At 39.3% G+C, this 26,023-nt stretch overlaps 1 protein-coding gene across 3 annotated transcripts; it reads left to right on the forward strand.

The window, feature by feature from the left end:
* The first annotated feature begins 1,963 nt into the window (after positions 1-1,963).
* Positions 1,964-25,735, forward strand: CEP83 (centrosomal protein 83). Of its 3 annotated transcripts, none has more exons than XM_035337138.1 (16): positions 1,964-2,009; positions 5,242-5,497; positions 5,835-5,985; positions 6,766-6,858; positions 7,158-7,289; positions 10,879-11,130; positions 11,995-12,126; positions 15,294-15,408; positions 16,856-17,000; positions 17,138-17,287; positions 17,945-18,020; positions 19,158-19,315; positions 22,101-22,230; positions 23,106-23,209; positions 23,947-24,127; positions 24,836-25,735. In XM_035337138.1, exons 2-16 carry the CDS (start codon positions 5,349-5,351, stop codon positions 25,019-25,021), a joined length of 2,154 nt encoding a protein of 717 aa, XP_035193029.1. In that variant the 5' UTR covers positions 1,964-2,009; positions 5,242-5,348; the 3' UTR covers positions 25,022-25,735. The 3 variants fall into 3 exon arrangements, with proteins under 3 accessions (XP_035193029.1, XP_035193021.1, XP_035193019.1); XM_035337130.1 differs by lacking the exon at positions 1,964-2,009 and adding an exon at positions 4,028-5,128; XM_035337128.1 differs by lacking the exon at positions 1,964-2,009 and having other exon boundaries at positions 4,028-5,497.
* Positions 25,736-26,023: the final 288 nt, after the last annotated feature.

Raw genomic sequence — 26,023 nt, forward strand, 5'->3', positions numbered from 1 at the left:
GCCTGGTTTCAGTCAGAAAATAGCGACCACCACCAGCAAGAGGTGAACGTGTTGTAACGTGCTTAACTGCGTGGCCACGCTAAGCGCAGCGCCCGTCCTGCCAGCAGCACCTCTGCTGAGCGCACACACGAGGGGATGGCCTCGGGTTGCACCGGGGGAGGTTCAGGCTGCAAACGAGGAGACATTTCTTCTCAGAAAGAGCAGCCGGGCACTGGGACGGGATGCCCAGGGAGGTGGTGGAGTCACCGTCCCTGGGGGTGTTAGGGAAAGCTTGGACGTGGTGCTTGGGGACATGGTGGTGCTTAGGGACATGGCTTAGTGGGTGCTGGCGGTGGCATGGCTGGACCAGATGCTCTTGGCGGTCTCTTCCAACCATAACGCCGCCAGCACCCCACGACTCCCACGGGCACCCCCCCCCCCGGGGACAGGGACGGCCGTGGCCTCCTGCGCACGCGCGAGGCCGTTTCCCCGGCGACGTGCCCCGCTCGTCCCGCCCCGCCCCGCCCCGCCGCTCCCAGGACGCCCCGCGCCCCGCGGGCTGGCGGCGCCATTTTTAAACGGCTCCCGGCTGTGGGGCCGCCGGGCGGAGGGGGGGGGCTGGGGGCCCCGCGCCGGTGCCGGTCGCCGAGCGGGGGCTGCGGGGAGCGGCCGGCAGCCCGCGGCGGAGAGCGGCCGTCCTCGCCCGCCGGTAACAGCCTCTGCGTGCGGCCTGACAGCGGCCGCCGGGCCGGGCGCGGCTCTGGGGGCAGGCGGCGTGCCTCCTGCCCCGGCAGCGAGCCTGCGCTGGGTGCCGCTCTGCGCCTGCGGGTGTGTGGCGCCGTGTGAGTGCCGTGCCCTGCCCTGCCCTGCCCCAACTCCTGCCTGCATGAATGGTAGGGAAGGTAACAGCAACAAAGCGTCCTGGGGGCTCCTTTTCCTCGCTTTGCCCGCATGGGCCGCACGCGCAGCAGGGTGGATATTGTGGTGTCTGCCTGCAGGAGGTGTGTAGGGCACAGAGGCTAACGTGAGACATCAGTTCTGAGTGAGCGCCTCTGCTTTTAGGTCAATATGAAAAGTCATTTGTCAACAGCAGAGGAATAACTGGGTGTGGGCTATACAGGTGTTTGTGACAGCGATCTGTTGCATCTCTAAGCCCAACTACAGTTTTGAATGGGATTTTAGCGAGGAGAACTTTCTCATCTGTATCTAAAGGCCTCTTGTCATGGGAGGAAAAAAAAAGAGAAACCTACCTGGCGTATGTAGACAAATTGTTCTTAAGTGCAGCTAGGAGATGTACCAAATGACAAATTTCAGCTTGACCAGTAAGTGCTAGTGGCTTGACTTACCAGTGAATGTGGCTAAAGCAAAAACTTTAATCCTGGGTTAAGTTATAACCTTGTTTGATGTTCTTTAACACAAATAACTCTAGTATAAGACAGAAACAGCAAGAGGAACCCCGTGTGCCATGCATGAAGATGGGCACTGTGAAATCATGTATCATAGAATGGTTTGGGTTTGGATGGGACCTTAAAGACCACTTGGTGCCAGCCCCCTGCTGTGGGCAGGGACACCTCCCACCAGACCAGGTGTACCTTAATATGCCTTATTGTTGACACGTGTACTTTAAACGGCGTTGTGAGAAGAGTGACAGTTGAAATGAGACTGATGTCTTTTATAAATCATAAATCATAGAGGTGTTCTCCAAAATTTCTGCACTTAAGCATGCAGAAGTATTGTTTGTTTTCACTGGGTTCTCAACAGCGATGTCTGAGCAGTTACCCCAATTATAGAGATTATAAAGCTTTTCACGTTTTGCTGATTTTTTTCCCAGTATATTTTGTATTTATTTTTTATTGTTTAAGTGTGGTTATTTTGATTATTGCAAGCTGTTGGATTAATAAAATGTAAACTGTTAGAGTAGTATGCAATCTAATTTCTCAGATGCTAAATAACTTTGCTCCGTGTTTTGTTTTTATTTGCTTGTTGTTCATGGGAAGTCTGACCTCAGGTGTGTTGCATAGTCATTTCAGGTAGGGCTAATTTAACCTAACTTTGTCGAAAAGTTGAGTGTCTAGCCCAAGGCTGTGACCACGTGAAGATCTGAACTCCTGATGTGACAGTTCTCTGCTCCTGAAAGGAGAGAGGCGTGCTCCTCCTTCTGCCACCTTATTTGTCTCTTTGTTTCTTTGTGCAAGCCAGTGCCAGTTGCCTACTTTCACTGAGTCTGTGGCTTGTTTGGTTTTTCCATGTGCTGGAATGACTCACTGGCCTCACCAAAAAAAGAAACTATTGAGTGTTTTCTGCTTGTTTAACTATTGCCTTCTTGAGTTAAAGCAGTTCATAGAAGGGTCTGGTGAACGGCAGTTCCAGGAATGAGGATGAAGGAAGGAGGAAGGCAGCCTCTCATTCCTGCTGACAGGGAGCTGTCAAGTGGGTTATGGTTTCTCATCAGCTCCTTTATCTGCTCAGACTCCACAGACCCTTAAGCAGAGCAGTGGTGTCTGGAATCACTTGCGTGAGGCTCTGCTTCCCTTGAGTGTCTCACTTACTCTTTGAGACAAATAGTTTATTGTTCCATGAGACTTTGCAGCAATCGCTGCTAAATTACTTCCAGAGTATCATCTAATTTAACTGTTTAATGTTCAACCATGGTAAATTTCTGTGTTAGCATGGCCATGGTATGGAAAGAAGAGCTGTGAGTTGTGTCACCCAGGCTGGTACATGTTGGAATCCTGGAGCTGGGCTATGCCAGGGAAGCGAGAAGGAGGCCGTGGTGTCATTACAGCGACATCTTCATGATTTCCTCTAAATGCAAGCTTTCTCACCATTTTTAGTGCTTGTAGAAAACCAAATTTGAAATAATAGGGCTCAAAAATCTTGTAAAAGAAAAAGTCCTTTAATGATGTGTAGATATAAGAGAGAGAGATGTGTGGTAGGTCTTTAAACAGTCCTTCTTTCTGCATGAAAATAACTCTAGAGAAGAAAGGCAGAACAAAGGTGGTTCTTGGAAATGTAGTCAAGTTACTTCATTCAGCTGGATATTCTACCAAAATATTATTATTTATGTATTCATATATACATAAAAAGTAATTTCAGCTATTAAGTGTGCAAAACCTGGGCTTCAGGACTCTGCACCAATACCTCCATGTGTACCTGCACAAAATGCTGTTAAGATTGCATAGTATGGATTTGGAGCAGTTGATACAAGTTTGCAGTTTTGTAAATTTAGCAAGTTTTGTTATGTTATAGGTGGAGAATTAACTTTAGATATGCTGGGGTTTTAGTTCCTTTCAAGTGTGTTTTATGGTTCTCTACTTCTTGAACAGGCCTACAAGGAAAGAAGGAGTTTTAACTAGTGTTCCTCTAAGGTATTTCTTAAAAAATTGTGTATTCCTGCGTAATTTTGAAGAGTATTTTACGTCTAGTCATCAACTATGAGAAAGTGCCACTAGTACTGAAGAGATTCATGTTAGTAGGGTACTTACTCCATTTATAGGGCTGAGACAATGTTGAGTGTTTGCAGCTCTGTGAGGACTTGTTTTGAAGAAAAAAAGAAAGGTATTTTATTTGTAAGGAAGTGTGTAGGCTAAATATCACAAGTTGCTGTCAGTGATTTCAAGGAAAGATCTTATAAAGTGATGAAATTTCTGGTAGTGTAGTTTCTCTCAGTTGTCACTGGGAATGTAAATCACGACGCTTGCCAGTAGATGTCCCTGCAAGCCCAAGTAGTTTTGCTCCCTTAAATAGATGCTGTTTAGGTTTTTGAATGTGTGGAATGGATTTCTAAGCCCCATTTTTACCCCCTTTCTTCTGTCATTTTTTATGTCAGGTCTTTAGGCAGATGTGCACACAACTGGATATGTGTTTTGTTTTGTAGTCTGTGGACTTTTTGATAGTAGCAAAAGCTGTGAGGAGAGGATGTATTTCCCACCTCCAGCAGCTTGGGCCTGAAATTACAGATGGTTGCATTTCCATTAACGTTTTTTTTTTTTTTTTTTGGTCGATTAGTTCTCAGAAAACTCCATGTTTTTCTGGTGTCTTTGTATCCTCTCAGCAAATTTGAGTAAAGCAGGATAAAAGAAATCACTGTTGTCACCTTGCCTGTGCTGGTATTGGAACACTTTCTTCTGACCTTTTCCCATCATGGTAGTGGAGGAAGAAAATGGGCACTAAACATGCCGTGCTTATTTATCTATATGAAAGGTAACTTTCGTCTTGCTTGCAGTTCAGGGGTTTATAGAATCAAATGGTAAGTGCTTAATGTAGACCCATGAGAGATTTTAGGAGTGGAATACTAGAAAGCATTATGTATTCAACTGTGTTTGAGAAGGAGGGTAGGTATTTGCAGTGATGCTGGAGGTTTAACTTTTTTGCGTACCACTGCAAATATGGAGTTTTTAGGCACCAGTCCAGTACTGCCAAAAGCCAAAATGGCTGGTTTCAAAGCTTTATAACTTCCCTAAAATTCAGTTACACTCCTCCCTCCCCCAGATCCTTCAGAAGCACCAGCAATAGCTAGTCTAAGGCAGTGCCTCATTTCTAATACCGAAAAGAACCGATGTTATAATACTTCCTCATTTCTCAGCATCTGGCCATCTGCAGCTTTCTCACACCCATCTGAGATTGTCACATTTAGCAAAACTCTTGCTGGAAAGGTCACAAACCACCATACAAACTTCAAAAACTAGCAGTGACATGTATCAGTGATATATTTCAGAGATGAACTTTGGGCAATCTGGAAGATGCCAGCCCATGAAATCATAACTCTTCCAGAAGTGGCTTGATAGGAGCTCAGCAGTGAGAATTATCTCCTGTTCGAGGTGATACGATGGTGTGTGGAGCGGCACATCTTATTAGGATAGCGCGACAGACTGTGATACAAACAGCTTTCACTACTTCGTATCTGATGTCTGTGACCCCTGCCTGAATCCTAGTTAACAGGGCATAATTAACATCATGGTTTGATTTTCAGTGTACAACATAAATAAAAATAACATTTTGTGTGGCCTGGTGGTTAAAGATGCCTGTGCTTATTTTGTATTGACTCAATCTCCAGATTTAACTTTATTCCATGTCCTGGGGCAGCTACTTCATTTCAGGGCAGGTAGAATGAGCAGGGAAGAGGCCCTTTCAGTAGGGGATTTCTAACGTGAGTTATGGCAGAGCTCAGATTCTTCTGTATTGAAAGCAAAAGTAGCATGTGAAGTCTTTGAAGTGTGAATGCACTTGATTGCTAATTGCATGGGTTTGTATTTCTGTCAGGTGACCTGATCTCCTGGGATGTCAGCTGAAAAGGTGCATGGCGGTGTAGATCTGGTATAAGTTCATTCTTTGTCCTCTCAATACTTGTCGTGAGTGGTCACCATAAAATGGATACTTTGGGCAGTCTCCTTCCTCCCATGGTTGGAAACGGTGATGTGGCTAATTCGCAAGAACTGCAAAAACTTCTGATTGATGAAAAGATGCGATGTGAGCACCATAAAGCAAATTATCAAACTCTAAAGGCAGAACATATAAGGTACAGTAATTTAAACAGGTTTCTTCATTACAGCTATTTAAAGATGAAGCAAAGTGTTAGGTGGAAGGGAGTTTGTGTGTGTTAGCTTGTGTATTCAAGGACATATTTGAGCATTGTTCACTTTAGAAAAAACAATTCAAAATACCTTAAGATGTTGTAGTTGAGGTTGCTGAAGTATGTTATATGTTTGTAAATATGGGGTAAGTTTTCAATATGTTACAGGATATGGGTATTGGCTTCTTAGTTCTAACTTGATATTCTTACTTTTGCATCTGAAGATGAGGTTTCTGAGCTTTAATTTGGAGGGTAAATATAAAATTTATATTTTACCTTGCAGGTTACAGGAGGAATATACAAAATCACAAGATGAACTGAAGCGGTTGTTAGCTGAAAAGCAGACTGTACATGAAAAATTCCAGTTTCTTCTTGCTGAATATAGAGAGGAGCTGTTGGGTAAAACACAAGAGTTGGAGAGACTGAAGATGCAGGTGAGGCAATTTACTGGTAGAGCTTAATAATGTGTTTCAATCCTGGAACAGGGCCATGTTTATATTCCCGTTTGTAACAGGCATACGCTTGGCTTGAATCTATTTCAGATATCTTGAAACCTGCCCATCTGAGTAATGTTTCTTCCTTGGAGAGACTATAGGGTGAAATTGTTTAGTTTAATTGAATCTTCTGAATTCTGTTACACGCTACATTAATAGTAAGCTCCTCGGTCTGACCCTTGGTCTTTGTCCATGCATGTTCTTTTCCTGTTACAGGGAAAATCATCTGCCCTGTTGGATAACTTAGATGCCTGTTAGCATAAGTGATTACAGAAGTGTTTGCTTCTCTTCATGATGGCAACTTTCTTCATCCTAAAAAAGGAAACAAACAAAAAATCCCTACCCAAAATGTTTAAGATCACTTGAATGACATTTTCCGTAATTGCTTGTTTCCCTAAACTAATGCAGGATGTAGTTCTTAGGAAACAAACACAGAATCTAACAAAGGATCCCCAGACACTGATTGACATTTGTATTGCTTCTACCAGTGAATGCTGACATTTTAAATGTCAACATTATTATCTTCCCAGAATAGTTTTAGATTGCTAATATCACATTTCTTTGTTTCTGTAGCTACCATTGAAAAAATCTTTAGAAAAACGGAAAATTAAGCAGAATTCTTAAAGCCATACTTGAAATACTTTATTCCTGAATATTTGGCCTGCCACAATGTAAATAAATGAATAAGCCTAGTTATTTAAGATACCTTTCTGTCTTAAGGTCCTAACTCCTCAGAAATTAGAGCTGTTAAAAGCACAAATACAGCAGGAATTGGAATCTCCTATGACAGAACGTTATCGGAAACTAGAAAATGTAAGTAGTAAATATTTACTAAGTATTTTATTTCATTTAGAGCAGTGATAACCATTTTGTAATTGTTCCTAAAAACCTTAGGAAATTTAAAACTGAAGGGGGAGTGAAGTATGACTTCCCTTTTGCCTGGCTGGTACTGTGTGCCTACTGTTGCCCCAGGCAGTGGAGGTTGAAGCCCTAGAAAAGGGAGGGATTCATGTCTACAAATGAAACTTACGAAGTGACAGAAGCATTGCATGGATGTTTGAGAGAAATAAAACTGAAAGCTTTGGACTGATTTCTTTTTTTGTCTCACTCAGGAAGTGGAAAAATACAGAACAGAATATAACAAACTTCGTTATGAACATACTTTTCTGAAATCAGAATTTGAACATCAAAAGGAAGAACATGCACGTATTTTAGAAGAGAAGAAAATAAAATATGAGGCAGAGGTACATGGAATGTTATGTTAGTTTAAATTGTATTTGATGACAAAACCACTTGATGGGTTATCAGTTTGACACCATTTCATAATGTAATATTTGTTTCTGATCTTGTAATTGTCAAAGCACTTTTATGACTTAACCCTAAGGCTGTCTCTGTAGGCTTGTTTGGTGGCGTGTTGCAATATCATTTGTGCTATTATAAGTTAGAGTAGACTTGCCTGCTGATAAATGACAGCCAGTAGCTTTGCTTAAATCCTTTTTTTAAAATCACTTTTTTTGATAGAATTTGAGACATGAAATTAATCTGAAATTAGTAAGTTATGAGTATCTGATAGAAATTTACATTTTTAAATTGAGGAAGTCAGGCAAAAAGAGCAGGAGGCCTGCATGGTTGAACAAGGAGCTCCTGGCCAAACTCAAGCAGAAAATGAGGCCTATGGAGGGTGGAGGCAAGGACAGGTAGCCTGGGAGGAATAGAGAAACCATCCTAGCAGCCAGGGTTCAGGTTAGGAAGTTAAAGCCCTATTAGAATTAAATTTGGCCAGGAACATCAAGGGCAACAAGAAGGACTTCTATAGTTAAATCAGTGATAAAAGGAAGACTGGGGAAATTGTGGGTCCTCTCCAGGAGGAAATGGGAGTCCTGGTTCTCATGAGACCCCACCTGCAGGCCTGCGTTCAGCTCTGGGGCCCCCAGCGCAAGAAGGACATGGAACTGTTAGAGCGAGTCCAGAGGAGGGCCACAAGGATGATCAGAGGGCTGGAGCACCTCTGCTGTGAGAGAGCTGAGAGAGTTGGGGGTGTTCAGCATAGATAAGAGAAGGCTCTGGAGAGACCTTCCAGTACCTAAAGGGGGCCTACAGGAAAGCTGGGGAGGGACTCTGTCAGGGAGTGTAGTGATAGGACAAGGAGTAATGACTTTAAACTAAAAGAGGATAGGTTTAGGTTAGATCTAAGGAAGAAATTCTTTACTCTGAGGGTGGTGAGGCCCTGGCACAGGCTGCCCAGAGAAGCTGTGGATGCCCCATCCCTGGAGGTGTCCAAGGCCAGGCTGGATGGGGCTTTGGGCAGTCTGGTCTGGTGGGAGGTGTCCCTGATTATCTTTAAGGTCCTTTCCAACCCAAAGCATTCTGTGATTCTGTAATTACATCTTTGATAGCTAATCACAAAAGAAGGAAAGAGAAGATACTGTTGACACAGGACAAGGATACATTTTGAAACTAAATTGGATCACAACAGTGATTGTTCAGAGGATACTAAAAACTTTGGTACCTTTATTTTGGTTATGTTAACTCTTGAATAAACAATCCATAACTTCTTTGTTTCAGAGCTGGACTTGGAAATGTGTAGCTAAATAAATTGCCAGTTTATTTGTGTTTTAAATATGCAGCAGTGTAAATGAGTGTTGCATATGTGATTTGCATATTCATTAAAGTATTTGTCTGGGAGCATATCACAAGATGCTGGATTAGAATGTATTAGTCCTATCATGAGGCACAAATCAAAGGCAATCATTGCTTTCAAATCAGTCCAAATTCACAAATGCAGTGCATCAAAAACAGAACACTTGTCCTTCACAGAGCTACCCCACCGTGCTGCTTGACAGCCTGCCTGTTTTGTGGGCTTGCTGGGTTTGTGCTAGTCCTGCTGCTAACCAGCATGCTTACAGATCATGGAATTACCTGGAGCCCAGGGCACAATATAATCTAGTTTTTCGTGCTTATTTAGAACCTTTTTAACCTCCCATGCCATTTTAATGCAAGGAGACTACAAAAACATCCTAACTCCTAAATGCTGGCTTGGACGTGTCATGCAGTAAGTCTTCAATCTGCTCATAAAAGGGATTCTGAGTGTATATGCTGTGGAATTTGGCATTACTCCATAGAAATCACTGATTAAATTTATGAAAGCTGCTGCAGATCGGATTTGGGATTGTGGTCTCCAAATATGGAGAGAACTCTATTGCACCTTACTTTCTTATTCTTTTGCCCCCAGTCTGCACAGTACATTCTGTCTATGTAACTTAGTTTGAAACTTTGGGATCTATATATTTATAGTGTTAGAGTCTCAAGATTAGTTCATACCTATCACATTGCCTTGGGAACTTGCTTTGTTTTCTGTCTGACAGGGCCAGTTCATGTTAACTGTCTTGAATTCTGGGCACAGTCTACCAGGTGTGGTCTTAAAACTGCTGCAAGGGTGCAGAAGATCAGTTGTGGGGGCCTGCTGGCTATTATTTTCATAGCATCATTAAGGTTGGAAAAGACCTTTGAGATTATCTGGTCCAACCATCTGCCTACCACCAATGTCACCCACTAAACCATGTCCCTAAGCACAACGTCCAACCCTGAACACCCCCAGGAATGCTGATTTTGTTAGTCTCCAGGAGACACTTGGTTGTCGTTGCTGCAAGGGCACTCTGCTGCCTAATATTGCAACTGTCCACAGGGACACCCAGCTGCCTTTCTGTGGAGCTGCTTCCTAGGCAGTTGCCCACAGCCTGTAGAGTTTCAGTGGGTTACTCCATCCCAGATGCATTGCTGTGTACTTGCTCTTGTTGAACCTGAGGTTCCAGTCAGCATGTTCCTTCAGTCAGAAGAGCAGTTCTGCTTTCAACCATTTTGCTTTTATTGACCGTTCCCCCGAGTTCGGTGTCGCCCACAAGCTTGCTGAACGTGCACTCCTGCCATCCAGGTCATTGATAAGGACATCAATCAGTATGGGACCCTGTACTGACCCCCAAAAGGTTCCATCAGTTACAGGTAGCCAGCTGAACTTTGCATCGCTGATCACCTCACTTTAAGCCATCCAATTTTCCACCCAATGTATCATATGCTTATTCAGCCCATATCTCACCAATTTGGTGACAGAGAGATTAAAGGAGATTGCATGAAAAGCCTTGATAAAATCAATGTATACAAGATCTACTGCACTCTCCTTGTCTGCAATACCAGTCCTAGAAAGAAGAGAAGTAAGTTGAGCATGTTTTGACCTTGATAAACCCTGCTTCCCATTGTCTCGTCTTTCACGTGTTTAAAAATCAATGTTAAGAGGATTTGTGCCACAGCCTTCCCAGAGGCTGATGTGAAGTTGATTGTCCTGTAGTGACCTGGCTCCTCCTTCTTGACCCTTCTGCTCTTCTTGACGATGGGTGTGCCATCTGCCTCTTTCCAGTCTTCAGGAGCCTTCTTGGATTGCCATGACCTTTCAAAGACGATAGAGAATGGCCTTGTGATGATACAAGCAAGTTCCTTCAAAATGCTTGGGTGCATTCCAAGGGCTAATGTGTGTCCAGTGGATTAAATGATCCCTAACTTTATCTTCCTCTACTCTGGGTACTGCTTTACTTCCCCAGATTGCTAGGTGGTTCATGGATGTCTGAGGACAAGCCTTATCAGTGAAAATTAAAGCCAAAAAAGGTGCTGACTACTGGGCATGTTGATTGTCCTATTTTGAGAGAATACAAATGCAAATATAATTTCTTAATTTTTAAATGCACACTGCTGCACTTTCCTGAATTGTCAATCGCTGTGTTTGTTGCTGTCTGACACGTAGTCAGTATAAAGGCTTTTCTTTTTCCAATTAACAACGATCAGGTTGCAAGGCTGGAGAAAGATAAAGAAGAACTCCATAATCAGCTGCTCAGTGTTGATCCCACGAGGGACAGTAAACGTGTGGAGGTACTCTCCAGAGAAAAGGCACAACTGTATCAGAAATTAAAAGGCTTAGAAGCAGAAGTAGAAGAACTGAGAGCTGAAAGAGACAATTGTGGTGCACAAGCAGAAAGTGTTCAAAGAATACAAGTCCGACAGTTAGCTGAGATGCGGACTCTGACGAGGTCTCTAGAGGTAAGATTAATATTATTTTAATTTTTTTTTAATTTTGTCTTCTTGTAGAGAGGAGTGAGAATAACAGAATAACACTTAAACTAATAGAACTGTTACTGAGGTCACTGATAATTTTGCTATTGAATCCACAATTTGTATTTGTAAATTTCAGATTTACAGATTTAAATATTCCTTTGCTATTTCTGACCAGTTTTATTTCCCAGGGTTCCTCTGCATTCCTCATCTGTGGTCTTCAGGTCTTGCTACCTGTCTAGGTAGTGAGTCTTTCTGTGTAGACCCCTTGGATAGCTGCAACATACAGATGCATGGTTCATTTTCCTTTTTCCTTTATAAGTGCCATATACACTTGTTACAAAATGCTGTGGATCTCTGTCAAGTGCTTAAAAAGCGTCACAATATTCTTCATTTAGAAAACTTTAAGAGATCCTGCCAGAAATAGGTAATTTAGCTTGGAAAAAAATAAGGTGAAATCCTAAGTTCTACTGCCTTTTTGATACTTCAGTAAATCTCCTGATCTTGAGCCTATCATGCTTACACACTGGTGATACCGGTGTTTAGAGCCGAGTAGGAATTTACTGGTAGGAATATGTGCTGCCTCCTAACTAAGCTCTGCTTTCTCAAGTAGGATTGACAATGTGTGTGATTCTGTGCAGCCAGGGTTAATAAAAGCTGTTGTTACTTCTGAGTGAAATACAAAACCCTTATTGTATTGGAACATGCTGTTGACCAGAAGTTAAATATTTTTAGGTATCATTATTATAAAAGGTCATTAAAATCTTGAAGCCCAGATCAATGGAACCATACAGGTGAGTAGCTAGAAACAGCCTTGCTCCAGAAATGTAACAAACACCTCCTTTATTCAAGGCAGAAAAGAAGTCAGCTGAACAACAGATTGATCGAGTTGAGAAAGAATTGCAGATGAGTCATGAGCAGAACATTCTTTTAACTAGCAAACTTCACAAATCTGAAAGAGAAGTCAATTCTTTAACTGCTAAAGTAAGTGCTATTATGGTATTCTAATACACATTTTTTCATATCATGTTTAAGTTTCTGTTCATATTTTACATTAAGAATAAAGTAACAACATTTTTCTTCGCTGACTTAAAGTAGGTTTGGAATTTCCCCACCCCCCACCCCAATTTCACTTGGAAGATACAGAATGTGACTTCACAGGAAAAACCTCATCTCTAGGACCATCTCTAAAATTGAGGTTATACTTTTTATTTTATATTCTAGGTCATTTTTCTAAACATAACAGTGCTCAAAGAGGTGTCTTAAGGTTTTTAATACTGATGAAGATAGCCAGCCTTACATGACTGCAAAAAAGTATTTCTAACCTATGTAAAGGTTTTTTTTATAACCTCTGTAAAGTGCAATGGAACTCTAAATAGATATTTTTTTCCTTTCTTTAAGTTGAGGTATGGCTTGTTGGTTTAATTAATTAATTAATTTTTAAGTATCCTCGGACCAGGCTATGTTAGCTACAGGAAGCAATCTGCATCAACATCGCTGCTGAGATCTAGGTTGTGTTAGAAGTGGGACAGTTGTGTAGCCTTCCCCTTGGGCTAATGCCAGCATAGCTCGTACAGAAATGTTTCTGTACAGCGCTGCATTGTATCATCTTAAGTGGATTATTGTTTTACAAAGTTTGAGTATTTTAGCTGTTGGATCAGCACCGTATCTAAGGAATTTTGTTTGTTTCTATGCCTTTTCTTGACACCTTCAAGAAATTTTTAGAAAAATACTTAGGTGAAAATAAAATTCAAAAGGCTTCTAGTGTAGAGAAAACCTGAAAGTGCTTAATAAGAAAGTTGGCATCACTGTTTAGCATTTCAGAATAATTAGATTGATATGGATGCCAGATTCAGAGTTTTATCTGGTTGCATCTACTCCTCAGCTACATAATGTACAAAAAACAGACCCTTATGTAATTTTGTATGTGGTTATTTGAATGAATAAGCAAAATTGAAGCACTAGTAAATTGTTTTACCTTCAAATGTTGCAGAGCAGTTTTATTTCTTTATGAAAGTCTGAGACAGCCTGCTCATATTTCATTCCTAATGAAATAGGTACCTGGATAAATGTTAGCATTCTGCTATTTCTCATTCTGCCCTTTCTGGAGAAAATGTTGGATGATCATTTTTAGTACATTTGTCAGTTCTTGGTAGCAAACTTAATGTCCTGTGTTTTCTCACTCTACTAGAAAGGCTTTAGTTATTTCTGAACTAGCTGTAAAGCCAGTAGTTTTGGTCTTGTATGTATAGTTGAATGCAGAACTATTTTAAGCTCTGTGTTGACTTAAAGCTTTCCTGCATTTCTAAATATGCTCCAAATTAACACTGACATGTGCATTGTATGGGTATGGCAGACAACACTGGCATAATATTTCTCAAATAAAAGATACCATACAGGAAAAAATCCTTCACCTTCTTTCATAGCAACCTTGGTTTTCGTTCAAGACACATTTTACAGTACACATTTATGAATGCGAAGTATTTCATTTTGGTCCTTAATCCAAAAAAGTTCAAATTTACCATAAGAATAGGATATGCTTGTATTTTAAACTTCTTTATACAACGTCTCTAACTTGTCTAACACAAATAATAAATTGGAGGAAGAAACTTCTTTGTTAAACATTTTAAAATCAACAGCCTCTCAGAATATCTAATCATCACCAGTCTTTTTGTATCAGCTGGTGTTCTCTACACACCTCCAGAAGTAGGAGAAAATTATGATGTTTCTTGAAGGGTTGAAAGTAGAAAATAATTTCTATATTCTAACATCCCTGTCCCCCCAAACACTTCTGCACCCACTCAAACTCATTGCTGAACAGAGGGGCACGCATTTGTGTTGTGAATCTTGTGCCTTAAAAAAGCCACCTTAAATCTTTCCATGTTGCCCTCAGATGTTCTCAACATCATATTTAAGCAACCAAATCCACCATGTAGTTACTTAATAAGCTACTATGTCATTCTTAACCTTTTGCCACTTGCATGTGCTAGCAGGTTGTAATTACATTTGTCACTGTGAATGGATTTTCAATATAAGTGCTTTCCTCTAGGTATTTAATTCGCATTGACCGTGTAATTACTGTGTACGAATGCCTAAACTATAAAAAAAAGTTTTTGTGCAAGCAGTAATTGTCTTTGATTTGATATTCTTAAGACTGCCTTTATGAGGCTCTTTGATATGTATGCCATAGCTGCAGAGAAGTATGTGATTTAAAATGCACTTTAAATCTATGAAGACTTTGACTTTGAAAGTGGCACAGCACTCCAGGAGGTCAAGGGTGATTAAGGGATAAGTGGTTATCAAATTGAAATGACTAAGGGGAAGCAATGGATACCCTGGTTTTGCATATCACTGCTTTGTTTTACTCCAGGGAGATTACATTTAACTTTATTTTAGTTTGACTCAGAGATTTTTAGTCGGAAGGGAGGTATGAGCAAACTGACATGCTAATGCTTGAGTTAGTGAGGCATCAGGGTCTTATGCAATATTGGTTCAGTGTCATAGCAAGAGAGTTCAAATGAGTGTCGTCTCAGAAATACGCCAATGGTCACAGGCTAGACTGGAGAATGTCTAGTATTTGCTCAGAAACTGAGTTTTCATAGGCAATCCTGCATATTTGTGTGCAAATCTTCATAAAGAGTATCTTCTAGACTTGTAATAACTTGGAATAAACTAGCTTGTAATAATTGGCTGGTTACAGATGAAATACGTGCCCGTAGTCAGAAAGCTTGTTTCCCGGAACGGATAGTGTAGTTGGGCACTCTAATGTCTTCATGAGGGAATATGCAAACCTGGTGTTTCAAGATAACTGATAATACATCCATTAGTTTTCAGTGCCTGACTTAAGGAAGTAATAAAAGCCTGTAATAATACCAATCATCATCTGGGGAACCAGATCATGTCAATAGATGTAGTGCTGCAGTATCTCTATAAGTGCCATTTAAAAATTATCTGCAAGACTGAATATTCTAGAATGGCTTTCAGAAAAGCAGTGGATGGAAAAATATTTACAAAGGTGTATTTAAAATAAGAGTAATTACTTTATTTCACAGATCTTCTTGTTAGAAAAGTATTGTCTGAAAAACTTCAAGTAAAACTGCAAATACCTGTGTTTTTATTTTCAGTGAATTTTTTATTTTTCTAATTCTTAGGTAGAAGAACTTAAACATTCACACAAATTAGAAGTAACAAATGTCAAACTGGAGGCAGCAAGAACAAAAAGTGAAGCAGAAAGAGAGAGAAACAAGATTCAAAGTGAAATGGATGGTAAAATGGGCAATTAATTTCTGGTGGTTTCTTTTATAACTTTCAGTTAGAATATTACAATTATTTTTCCTCTAAACATCCTCTGGCAATCTTTACCTTCTGCTTCTGCTCTAGGTGATAGATCGAAAAATTAATTTTGTTATCTGAAGTAACTGTGTCCTATCACTTGATCTATCACACAGGACGGTTACAGAGCAACTGGCATTTATGTAAATTAATGGATTTGTGTTATGAATTGCACGTAATCTGTTTCAAACGTGTCCCATCTAGGGCATTTTTTTCCTCTATTGTCAAATTCTACGGCCTTTAGCACTCTGCTCGAAACCTTAATGTATTATAAGGCTTCAGTATTTTATTTGTTTTCTGCTTCTGAATCCATGGAATGGAAAAAAAAATGGGTTAGGCTGTCATGTGAACCAAAATATAATTTCTAGCTTGTTCTTTAAATAAAATAGGTAATGGTTTAAACTACCTAATATACCTGGACCTGTAGGCAATGTGTAATAGTCTTCTGTAGTGAAAAGAACAAAGCTTTCTAGTACCAGATGCTGCTAATTTAAATCACTGCACAGCTTTTAAGTGGACTGTCCTCAGTGATCTACCATAATCTCAAAAGGTACCTTCTTCTTCCTGGAACAGTTACTGCTGTTGGGGTTTGTTTTACTGTTAAGTATTTCAAGAGCAACTGAGTGCTGATTTCTGTATCAATAATGTACTTATTGCAAACTAAAAATGTTGGACCCTATGAAATATGAAGTGAAGTACAGACAAGATTTGAGCCAACATGAAGCTGGCTTTGGAATCCGGTTTCTATCACTGAATTAGCTAAATAACCAGGAGTTATTGTTACAACTTGTCTACCTATTTGCCCGTGGAACCCAGATGCCTTGGTTATGAGTTTTATCATGTGAATCCTTTGTTCCTTTGTGTGGAGTCACAATTTTAGAAGTGAACAATTTGGTAATATGACTGGATTAAAATGGGAGATTTGCTGTAGCCAGGTTACTAATGTCAATGCTAACCTGTTACTGGTTTCTGTATGTTTAACGTCCTCTGCGAAAATAACACATCTTGCTTGACCTTTTCTTAGCTATTGTAGGACTCTTTTTTAGCCATACACAACTGTGTACTAGAAATAACTTTCAAACTTAGATCTATGATAATACCAACTGTTACATTTGCATATTAAAATAATAAGCCCTTCTTAGACAAGGATTCCAGTGCAATGGTTACTCTTCGAAAGTTTTCTGAAATGTTGCTGTTATACGAAAGGTCTTCTCTCTTTTGTCTGTCATTTCATTTCTTGCATTCATTCGTTCACATTCAGTCGTGTGAATTCTGATTTTTAGTTCCCTTTTTGCAATTTATAAAGTTATGCTATTAATGGATTGCATCAGGTTGATATCGATAATGACCTTTTAACTTTTTTTTTTACTGTATACTGTAGGATTGCTGTCAGACAAGGAAATTCTTAAGGCAGCTGTTGAGCGTCATAAGGTGCTTTTAGTAGAAAAGGATCGAGAGCTAATTCGTAAAGTGCAAGCTGCTAAAGAGGAAGTTTTTGAAAAAATTGCAGCCTTACAAGATGAAAAGTATGTTTGTTGATTTATTGCTCAACTTCTAAAAGGGCTGGGAAGAGTGTTTTGAGTAACTAATTTAAATGTCATTCTTAGTAATAAACTCTTGGCACTTTGTCGTGTTCTTCTGTAAATATTGTTTAATATCTCAGGTTAGAACTTGAGAACAGATTAGCCGATCTAGAGAAGATGAAACTGGAACAAGATACTTGGAGACAAACTGAAAAGGATCAGTATGAAGAGAAGCTACGTGTTGTACAGGTGGCAGAAGAATCTAGCAAAAAGGAACTTCAGCGTCTGCGGTAGTGGTTTTTCTAACCTTAAAACAAATTTCTCTTTTTTTCCTTAATTTCTTTACAGTAGTCAGTATAAAAGTTTACTATCTACAGGTGCATAGGTGTTCATTACGGTAAATAAAACAAATGATCTTGTGCAGTGTGTAAAAAGATGGCAGTAGAAAAAAAAATGCTGTTTATAAAATGTTAACATTTTTCATCCAAACCTTAACAAAAAATACAATTTTAATGAACATTGTTAAGGAGTAACTTTGCATTACCTTTGTTAAAATTTGGTCTGTGTTGGCTGCTCAGAAAAATCCAGTGTTTTTTCTGTTTTTCTTTCCACAATAGCACCATATCATCAACCAGCAAACTGGGACCCTAATTTGATATCTTTCTGAGTTGGTTATTATAATTCTCATTGAAGTTGGTTTGCTACAGTATTTATATGAAGATCGGTATGAGAAAATGAGTAAAAGTCATACCACAAAAACAAACAGATGACCTACTTCGTACTCCTACATGAAACCTAATAATCAATAAAAATAGATTTTTAATCACTTAAGTTGAAAGGCTACTAAATATTTATACCATACATTTTGTTGCCAGGCTGATTTGCACTAACTTCTAACATCAATATTTTAATTAGATTAAAATAAGCGTATTTTATACAATTTTTAGATTAAAGATTCAACAGCAAGCTATGCAGGCAGAGGAGCTAGAAGAGAAGAAACGTGAAAGTGGCGATCTAAAACAGGTAAGGGTTTATTGCATTGCCATATTTTATAAAGAAATACAATCTTTCCTGCAGTTACCACGTCCAGTATTTGAAGATCAAATTGAATTTTTAAGGCTTTTTATCCCCAAGGGACAAAATGTATTCTACAGATATTTTTTTTTTAAAAAAAAAAAAAAAAGGTGTTCAGGAATCAGTCATGCTTTTGTGGACCTTCATAAATGTATTACAGCTTTTTGCTTCATGCATTTTTTAGGTATCAAGGATTTCAAAGCTGAATGTTTATGGATTGGTATATTGAAAATGGTTATGCACTATTTAGCTGGAGATTCAGTTTCCATGGAAACTTATAAATTGTTTCTAGGTAATGCTCTGCATTTATACTGCATCTCTCATCTGAGGTTCTTCAAGTGCTTAACAGATGTTTGATAAATGAATAAACTAGCGTAAAGTGGTATATTTCTATCACAAAGTGAATTGATGGCAGTGTTGGAAATAAAACCTAATTCTTTTAACTCCTGTTCACCCATACTGTTACCTAGTCGGCAAGAATATGGGTGTGCATTGAAGTCGTCTGGAACCTGGGTGCACCTGAAGGTCAATTTAATATTTTCTTTTCCGCTCTAGAAATTGGGGTATCTGTGAGAGGGGAGAGGAAAAGAAAAAGGGAACAATCAGCCTTTGTCTGTGCAGACTGCAGAGATTGGACTTCTCAGGCTCTGTAATTACTTGCCTTTGTGAACTGGTTGGTACAGCCATCGAGGGCTGTAACACTGTTGGAGTCAGCATTGTGTGTTAGGGGAGAGAAGAGTTTGGGTAGCTCCAAAGCTGGGCTGATCTATGCGGTGTGATGCTGTAGTTCTCTTCAGCTCTAAGGTGTAAAAGATTCTCTGAGTTCTAGGGGACACATCAAAGACTGAAGATTCCTGTCTCCCTTTCTCTTTCCTATTTCAACGTTAATAGAAAATTTCTTCCTTGTCTAATAGTGATTTATTGTAAAACTTCTGGAGAAGCCGTTAAGTAAGGAGAAAGGGAACAAATGAGATAGGTTTATAAGTTAATGCAGCAAGTTGATGTCTGCATTTTGTTCTCAGTATCTCAAAATTAATTGCTAGTTATTTGCATATCTTCTCAAATGGAAAAATTTCATTTTTATAGCAAATTCAAGACATGCAACTCCAAGTTGCTTCACTTTCTCAGTCAGAAAATGATTTGCTGGATTCTAATCAGAAGCTGAAGGAAACAATAGAAAGATTGAGACAAGAATGTCAAAACGCCAGGACTCAGGCAGAAAAAGCTCAACTGGAAACAGAGAAGTAAATTTTTTTTTTTTAATTTATGGCTTTACTTTTCATATTGCCTGTATTGCTTTCACATGGATTATTTAGTATGGATTGTGGATTCTGAATAAAGTCTGAAATTAAATGTGATCAGGAAATACTAGACAATTGCATTATTTTAAAGGCATAGCTTCTGTTATCTGTTATGCAGTACATATAAAAGCTTTGCTTGTGACAACTTCAAAAATAGGAGCTTGTTTCCATTCATGTCTGTTACAACTTATGATTGACTAATGAAATACAGAATTTAATAGAAATAGGATCGCATTTTATAGAGTCAAACCTATTACTTAGAGTAGTTCCAGAATTTTGCATGCAGTGTTTTTAAGAGTGTTAAGACTGGTTAAGCGTGAAGAGTAAAAAAAAAAAAAAAAAGTGGCTGTGTGTTATATTATGCTTTGATAAGATTTCAGGGACCCAGTCCATATGTGTGTATATACGTTCTTTCCCTTTTGCCACATCCTTTTAGCTGATATGAGGCAAAAAAAAAGCCTATTGGGTGTCTACTAGTTGCTCCTATCAAAATGAAAAATAATCACTTTACTTTAGTACACACGCTTGACCACATACAATCCAAACATGCTAAAAAATGCTAAAGGAAACCAATTCTTGTCCAGAGCCAGTCCAGTAATGACTGTTTTCCTGGAATTTAAAGATTCATTTGTCAGTTGGTATGAAAGAGCAGTTCAGTATTTCCTAACCTAATAACCAAATAGATGTGTAGCTTTTAATGGATTATTGTGTTGTGGGTGTTTAAGAGAGCCGGTGTTCCAGATCAAATAGAAAACTTCTAAGAGGTACAATGTAGTATACATATGTACTTTTTATATATACATATATATTTTAAATTCTTCTTTGCTATGGGTAGCTATTGCAATTGCACTATTGTCACTGGTTCAGGTATTGCTTTTCAGTTTAACATTTGACGAGACTATTGCATTAGGACCACAGAGCACTGTGTTTTAATGCCATCAGTTCAGGTGTCAGTAGCACGTTAAATACTTTGGATGTTTACTTCAGGAAGGAGTATTTTGAGTGAGATCATCACTCATTTACACATTCATGGGATGTACACCTTTTATGGGACCATAGATCAGTCAGGAGTCAGTTTTCCTGGGAAGGCAGTGACAGGAGTTTGGCAGTCCTCCCAGATGATTTTATAAATCTGGAGGTAATGGGAGATGCACCGAGTCCAATACTGCAGAAATTAAGAAGCTTTGCAGCCTACAAGCAAGTCTTCCCAGTTTGCCCTCCTCTTACCCTGGGAGCCTTGGTACATTTCCATTTTTCTTCTGACTCTGTGGGTGATGCAACTTCCTTCCTCAGTTCAATAATTCTTTCGAGCTTGAACTCCAAGGGTAAAGTTGCATCGAAACAACATAGCTTAAAGAGGAAGTGAAGTAAGGACCAAAAGATAAGAAGGCCCAAGATACACAGTTTCAGATAAGCTAAAATAACGCTAGTTGGGCCATGGGTAGGTAAAGCAGTTGGCTATGTCTGGCTTAGGCTTGGAAGTGAAAATGTGACATGAGAAAAAGCCAAAAGCGAACTACTAAGACTGATAAAGCTGAGAGATGAACTCAAGCAGGCACTTGTTTAGTGTTTCAGGAGCAATATTAGTGGCATTTCTTTAAACAAACAAACAAAAACTCAGGTCCTTTTTAACCACTGTCTCAGCGGAAATTCTTTCAACGTTAAGCAGTGCTTTCTGAGAAAACTCTTGGGTTCCTGGGTAGTAATAATTACTTATAGTCAATAGGAAGATACAGTCCCCACTGGATCTACTAAAAGAACTATTATGGTTATCAACAGGGCCAGGATCCTGGTTCTGGTTTGAGAGTGGATGACTCAGAATCATTCCACTGCGGGGAAGGTAAAGGGTGTTTGGTGAGAAATGTATGGAGATTCATTCAGACTCCCTGCCAGGAAACTGCATCAGCCCAAGACCAGTGTGGTATGGATGCACTGATACCAATCCCTGGACTGCATTTCTTCAAAACTGCTGCGCAGAATCTCACCATTTGTTTTTTATATAGTAGCACAGTCAAATAGACAGTTATTTCTCTACTTTGACCCACAGTGCAGATAACCACAACAAACAAGACGAGAAGCTGGCTCCTTTCCTTTGCACTGCTAGAGAGCACAGCCTCATTTTAACATGTTTTAACCATGCAAAAATCTAAACAAATTACAGATTTTGGTGGCAGTGTGGGTTCAGCTGGGATGTTGTCTAGGAACCGTATCTGTGGGAGCTTCCTGTTACGTTTGTGCTTGTTCTGGTTGGGAGCACAGAACAGTCAAGTCAGTACTTCTCTGTTACAGAGGAGCAGAGCACACAGGGCAGCAAGCTACTCCCTTACATCTCACCTCCCAAACACGGAAGGCAGTTGTCAGCCCTTCTGACAACTGACACTTGGCATAGTTGTCTAACGTTGTGCTCCAGTGTGATTATTTGATTTGAATTTAGAAATGTTCTCTGGACAGTTGGGCAGCATGCCAACCAACAAGCAGCCTACAATTAACTCGCTTACTGGAATTAGTTTTCAGAATTTGCCTCGTGGTTGAACAAAACCTAGGATTACGTTAATGCACAGGTTCAAATTTGGTGAATCTTGGGCACAACCAAATTTAAATCAGAAGCTTCAGTATATAAATGTACGAATTGTGAAAAGAAGCATTTATTTTAAGAGCCTTAAGGCCATAATCCAAAAGACTGCTTTCTCTATGTAATATTTTAATCTTTCTACCTGATTTTTCGAAGGACTTTAGAATACAAACGTATTGAATGGCTGGAGGAGAAGCACATGCTTACTCAGCGCATCACAGAGAAAGAGGAGAAATACAACGAAGCAAAGAACAAGCTATGTCGAGCTGCTGTTGCTCAGAAAAAGGCATGTTGGCTCTTCCTTTATGAATGATCATGCTTATGAAAAGATCAGCATTGCTTTGGCCAGCTAGAATTGTTTTAATATTACAAGTCTATTTGCAATCTACTGTGTATAATAATAAAGTACATCAGGTTCTGCAGGGTCAGCAAAGAAACATGTCGAAGCGATATGCAAAAGAATATTTTGGCTGGCAACTTTGTTTTAGTGCCATCAAAGACTGTGAGGGTTTCCTGTGTGTATGGAAATGTTATTTTTGTGTTTTATTTTGAGGTTGAGTCCTTGATTAGTAAGGGTGTTGTTTCAGGTATCAGATGGATGTTGTTCTCCTTTTCCTTGATTACGTGTGACCCATCTGTTCTGTGTTGCGGTGAGGTACCCTTCATATTCCAAGCTTGCTTTTTATGTAATAGCTTGAAAGGAAAAAAATGATTAATTGTTTATAAAAGCTCAGGATAGTTGGCAATTTTATACGTTGTTCGTGTACTGATTACAAAACCCACAGCGAGTTTCTAAGCTCGTTAGAAGTTGAGGTCAATTTGAGCAAAAAAGTCACAGAATAAAGTGTACAGGTTTTTGTCATGTTTATACATGGTCATGTAAGGAATGGTTCTTGTAATTACACAGCCAGTGTGTGTTCACATCATCGACCAACGGGTGACTTACCGTGCTTTTTTCAGTCATAGCTCTGGGTTATTTCCCATCTCTTGTTTCCTATCCTGGGGATTCAGAACCTCCTAAGAGCAGAGCACTGCTTAGTAAGAACGGAAAATTCCTAAAAACTGTCACAACATGAAGCCACGTGCAGTCTGGATTTAACTTTTACAGAACCTCGTATACCAAGGCGTTTCTTAGCTCTGTTTGAAATGTCTGTTTGGCAGAGAAAGACGCTCAATGACAATAAACAGAGGAGGATGCAAGAGAAACTACAGCTTTTGGAAGCCAAGATAGAAGAACTAGAAAAAGAAAATAATGTGCTAAATAGGTAATAAACATTCATTTTTCTTATCTTGAAAAATTATATATGGCCCAAATCTGACTTAGAAATATGAAATACTTAGGCCACTTAGTTTACTAACTGGAGCCAATCTAATGGAGTTTTCAGCAAGAGAATTCTTTGGATGGAGTCCGTCTATGATGGTTGTGTTTGTGGACAGCTAAGAGTTTATAAGACAATTGCAGGGCTGATTCTTCAGGCAGAAATGGAGGAAAAATATCTGAAGAGTGCATAGATGCTGTTGCAGGAATCCCTTCAAAAGAAGGAATTTATGTTTTTTTAATAAAAAGAAAAAGATGTGAGCAAAGCAGTGTTGGAGTTGAAAGCACAGTATGTGAAAATAAATGGAAGACCAGAAAGAAAAAAAGACTTCAGAATGGCAAGGGCAACAGGCTTAACATCCTCCTTGAAAGACAAGCTCCTTTCCTTTTTTTTGCTCATTGAGCAAGCATGGAGGGCATGATTCAAATAATTAATTTAATGTGGCTCACTACTGTGAATGCTATTAAAAGCTTAATTTATTCCATGTAAATTCTAGTCTGTAATGCAGCTGGTAGGTTAGTGTGTGCAGGGACTCTGAGATGTTCCGGCTGAAGAATGCGCACAGATCTTCCACCTTCAGGATCTTCTGGTGTGTAGGGACAGTGAGCAGCAGAGTGCTCACGGAGAGGTGCGCCTCTGTGATAATAAAGGTTCTGAGCAATAAGACTTCTCTTACTCTGCAGGCAGAATGTGTCCTATGAAGAATATGCGCGCCTCCAGAAGAGACTAAAGGACTTGCAACGTAGACACAATGAGTTCCGGAGTTTAATTTTGAATCCTAACATACCATCACTCAATCCAGCCAGTGTAATGTCATCGTCTGCCTTGCCTCCTGGGCCCGAAGCGTCCTTCCCCCTCCTTCAGGTGGTGATGTATTACCATGTATACGTGAAAAAATAATACGACAGAAGAGGGGTATTAGAACAGTCCTTCGCTGAAGACCTTATTCTTAAGGGAGGAAGGAGCGTTAGCTATTTGAAAAGGGGAAAACTCTTTGGAATGCATCTTTTGGTGTTCCCTTCCTCACAATAGGAAGGAGTTCTTTAAAGACAAAGGATACATTACAGAATGCCACAAACAGGCAATTTTAACCCTGCTGTCTGTAGTTTGTCCTTCTCCTGAGAGGCTTTAAATGGTGCCTTTTGGACAAGAAATCCCATAGTGTTTGTGTCATACCATCCTTTCATAATTAAACACCAGCATTGCTGCTCCTGATTTCTTGTGTGCTTAAAAGCATTTTATTTACCCCAGTGAGGGTAGAAAAATCTCTCTGATTGAGGTTGGCCAGGCTGACTTTGCTGATTCATGGTAAGTGAGGTACGGCCTCAGCTTAGTGTGCATCTTCATCTGAGAGGAATGCCTGCACTCATTTCTTGCTGCTGTTATTTGTCTTGAATGTCAGAATGATATCACTGAAATCTGGGATGGTGGTGGAATTCAATGAGTAACAACATTCTGCCCTTCACAGTTTTTATTTTAAAACCATTAATAATAATAAAAAACAAATTATTGCTCATTTTGGTCGCATGTAGGTGTGCAAAATGTAATACAGCAACTTTTATTGATTTTAAGGAGGAACAGCATCAAAGAGAGCTTTCCCTGCTTCGCAAGCGTCTGGAAGAACTAGAGACCACACAGAGAAAACAGCTGGAAGAGCTTGGACCGTCTAGAGAGCGAGTAGCAGTGGGAGCATACAGGGGCTTAGCCAGAAACAAGATAGCTGAGGAAGGTGATGCACAAGGAGAGGACTCCAAATAAAACCTGTGCATTCTGCGGAGTGGTGGTCTTCGGTAGCTTATCATTCGTACGTGCTTTTGGTGTTCTGCCAAACCATGACTGTATGTGCCTGGATTGCGTAAAAAATACTCTGCATAGTTTTGTATTTATTTTTGATAGACTGTTTAAATTATCAAATATAATGTTTTCTAAACAAAATCATTGTAAGAGTAACTGCATTTCAAAAATATCTTTATAAATGGTGTAAAAGTATTTGGAAGTCAAAACCTGAAATCTTGTTGCACAAAACTTTAAAGAACATTTTGGCAAGGTTTGTGTTGTGCTGAAATGTTGACATTTGAAATATAAATTAAGATCCAATTTTCTGGAAAAATCCTAAAATAATGTAGTTGATAATATCCTCTGACTCCTTTGATGTAGAAGTTATTGTATCAGTGTGGAATTCTGCTGGGTTGGTATTTGGATTGCTAACCAGTTATCATCTACATTTGGAATGTTATTTTGAAGTTCCTATGCATGTAGACAGGATGAAATGAATTGAAAAAGTGATGAAAACTTTTTGCTACTCTTGTCAACGTGCCTCTTGTATTTTTTATAATGGGCAGAAGCAATAATCATTTTTTTAATAATGTAGTGAAGTATAACAAGTTGCCTTCACATTATGAAAATAAGTTTGTATCTGTTGCTACTGTAATTTGTTTACTCCACTACAATAAAATCTATTTATTCAAGGTTTATTTGCTTTATTTTTTCCCTTCAGTATCAGTTTAGTAACAGAAACCTGTAACGGATCAATTAGTTTTTATGATTTCACAGTGAAAACTTTAGTGGGTGTAGAAATTTTATCTGCTGTTTTTATGAAGATATTGCACTGGAGATGTATTTGTGACATAGGCAGTACGTTTTTAATAGTTTATTCAATGTTGTTAGATTGTAGACAACTGAGGAATAAAATTACGTGTAGTGACATTGTCATTAATATTGACTGAGCTTTGCTCTCCAGATGCAGCATGTTTTATTTTC

The sequence above is a fragment of the Oxyura jamaicensis genome, chromosome 1 (genome assembly GCF_011077185.1).
Source record: "Oxyura jamaicensis isolate SHBP4307 breed ruddy duck chromosome 1, BPBGC_Ojam_1.0, whole genome shotgun sequence".
Classification (NCBI taxonomy): Eukaryota; Metazoa; Chordata; class Aves; order Anseriformes; family Anatidae; genus Oxyura; species Oxyura jamaicensis.

Bases quoted from the DNA above. Each gene is read 5' to 3' on its own strand.
- CEP83 (XM_035337138.1), top strand. From the start codon at position 5,349: ATGGATACTTTGGGCAGTCTCCTTCCTCCCATGGTTGGAAACGGTGAT. The intron at 11,131-11,994 runs GTAAGATTAATA...CCTTTATTCAAG, and splicing joins CTCTGACGAGGTCTCTAGAG to GCAGAAAAGAAGTCAGCTGA. The intron at 24,128-24,835 runs GTGGTGATGTAT...ATTGATTTTAAG, and splicing joins CGTCCTTCCCCCTCCTTCAG to GAGGAACAGCATCAAAGAGA.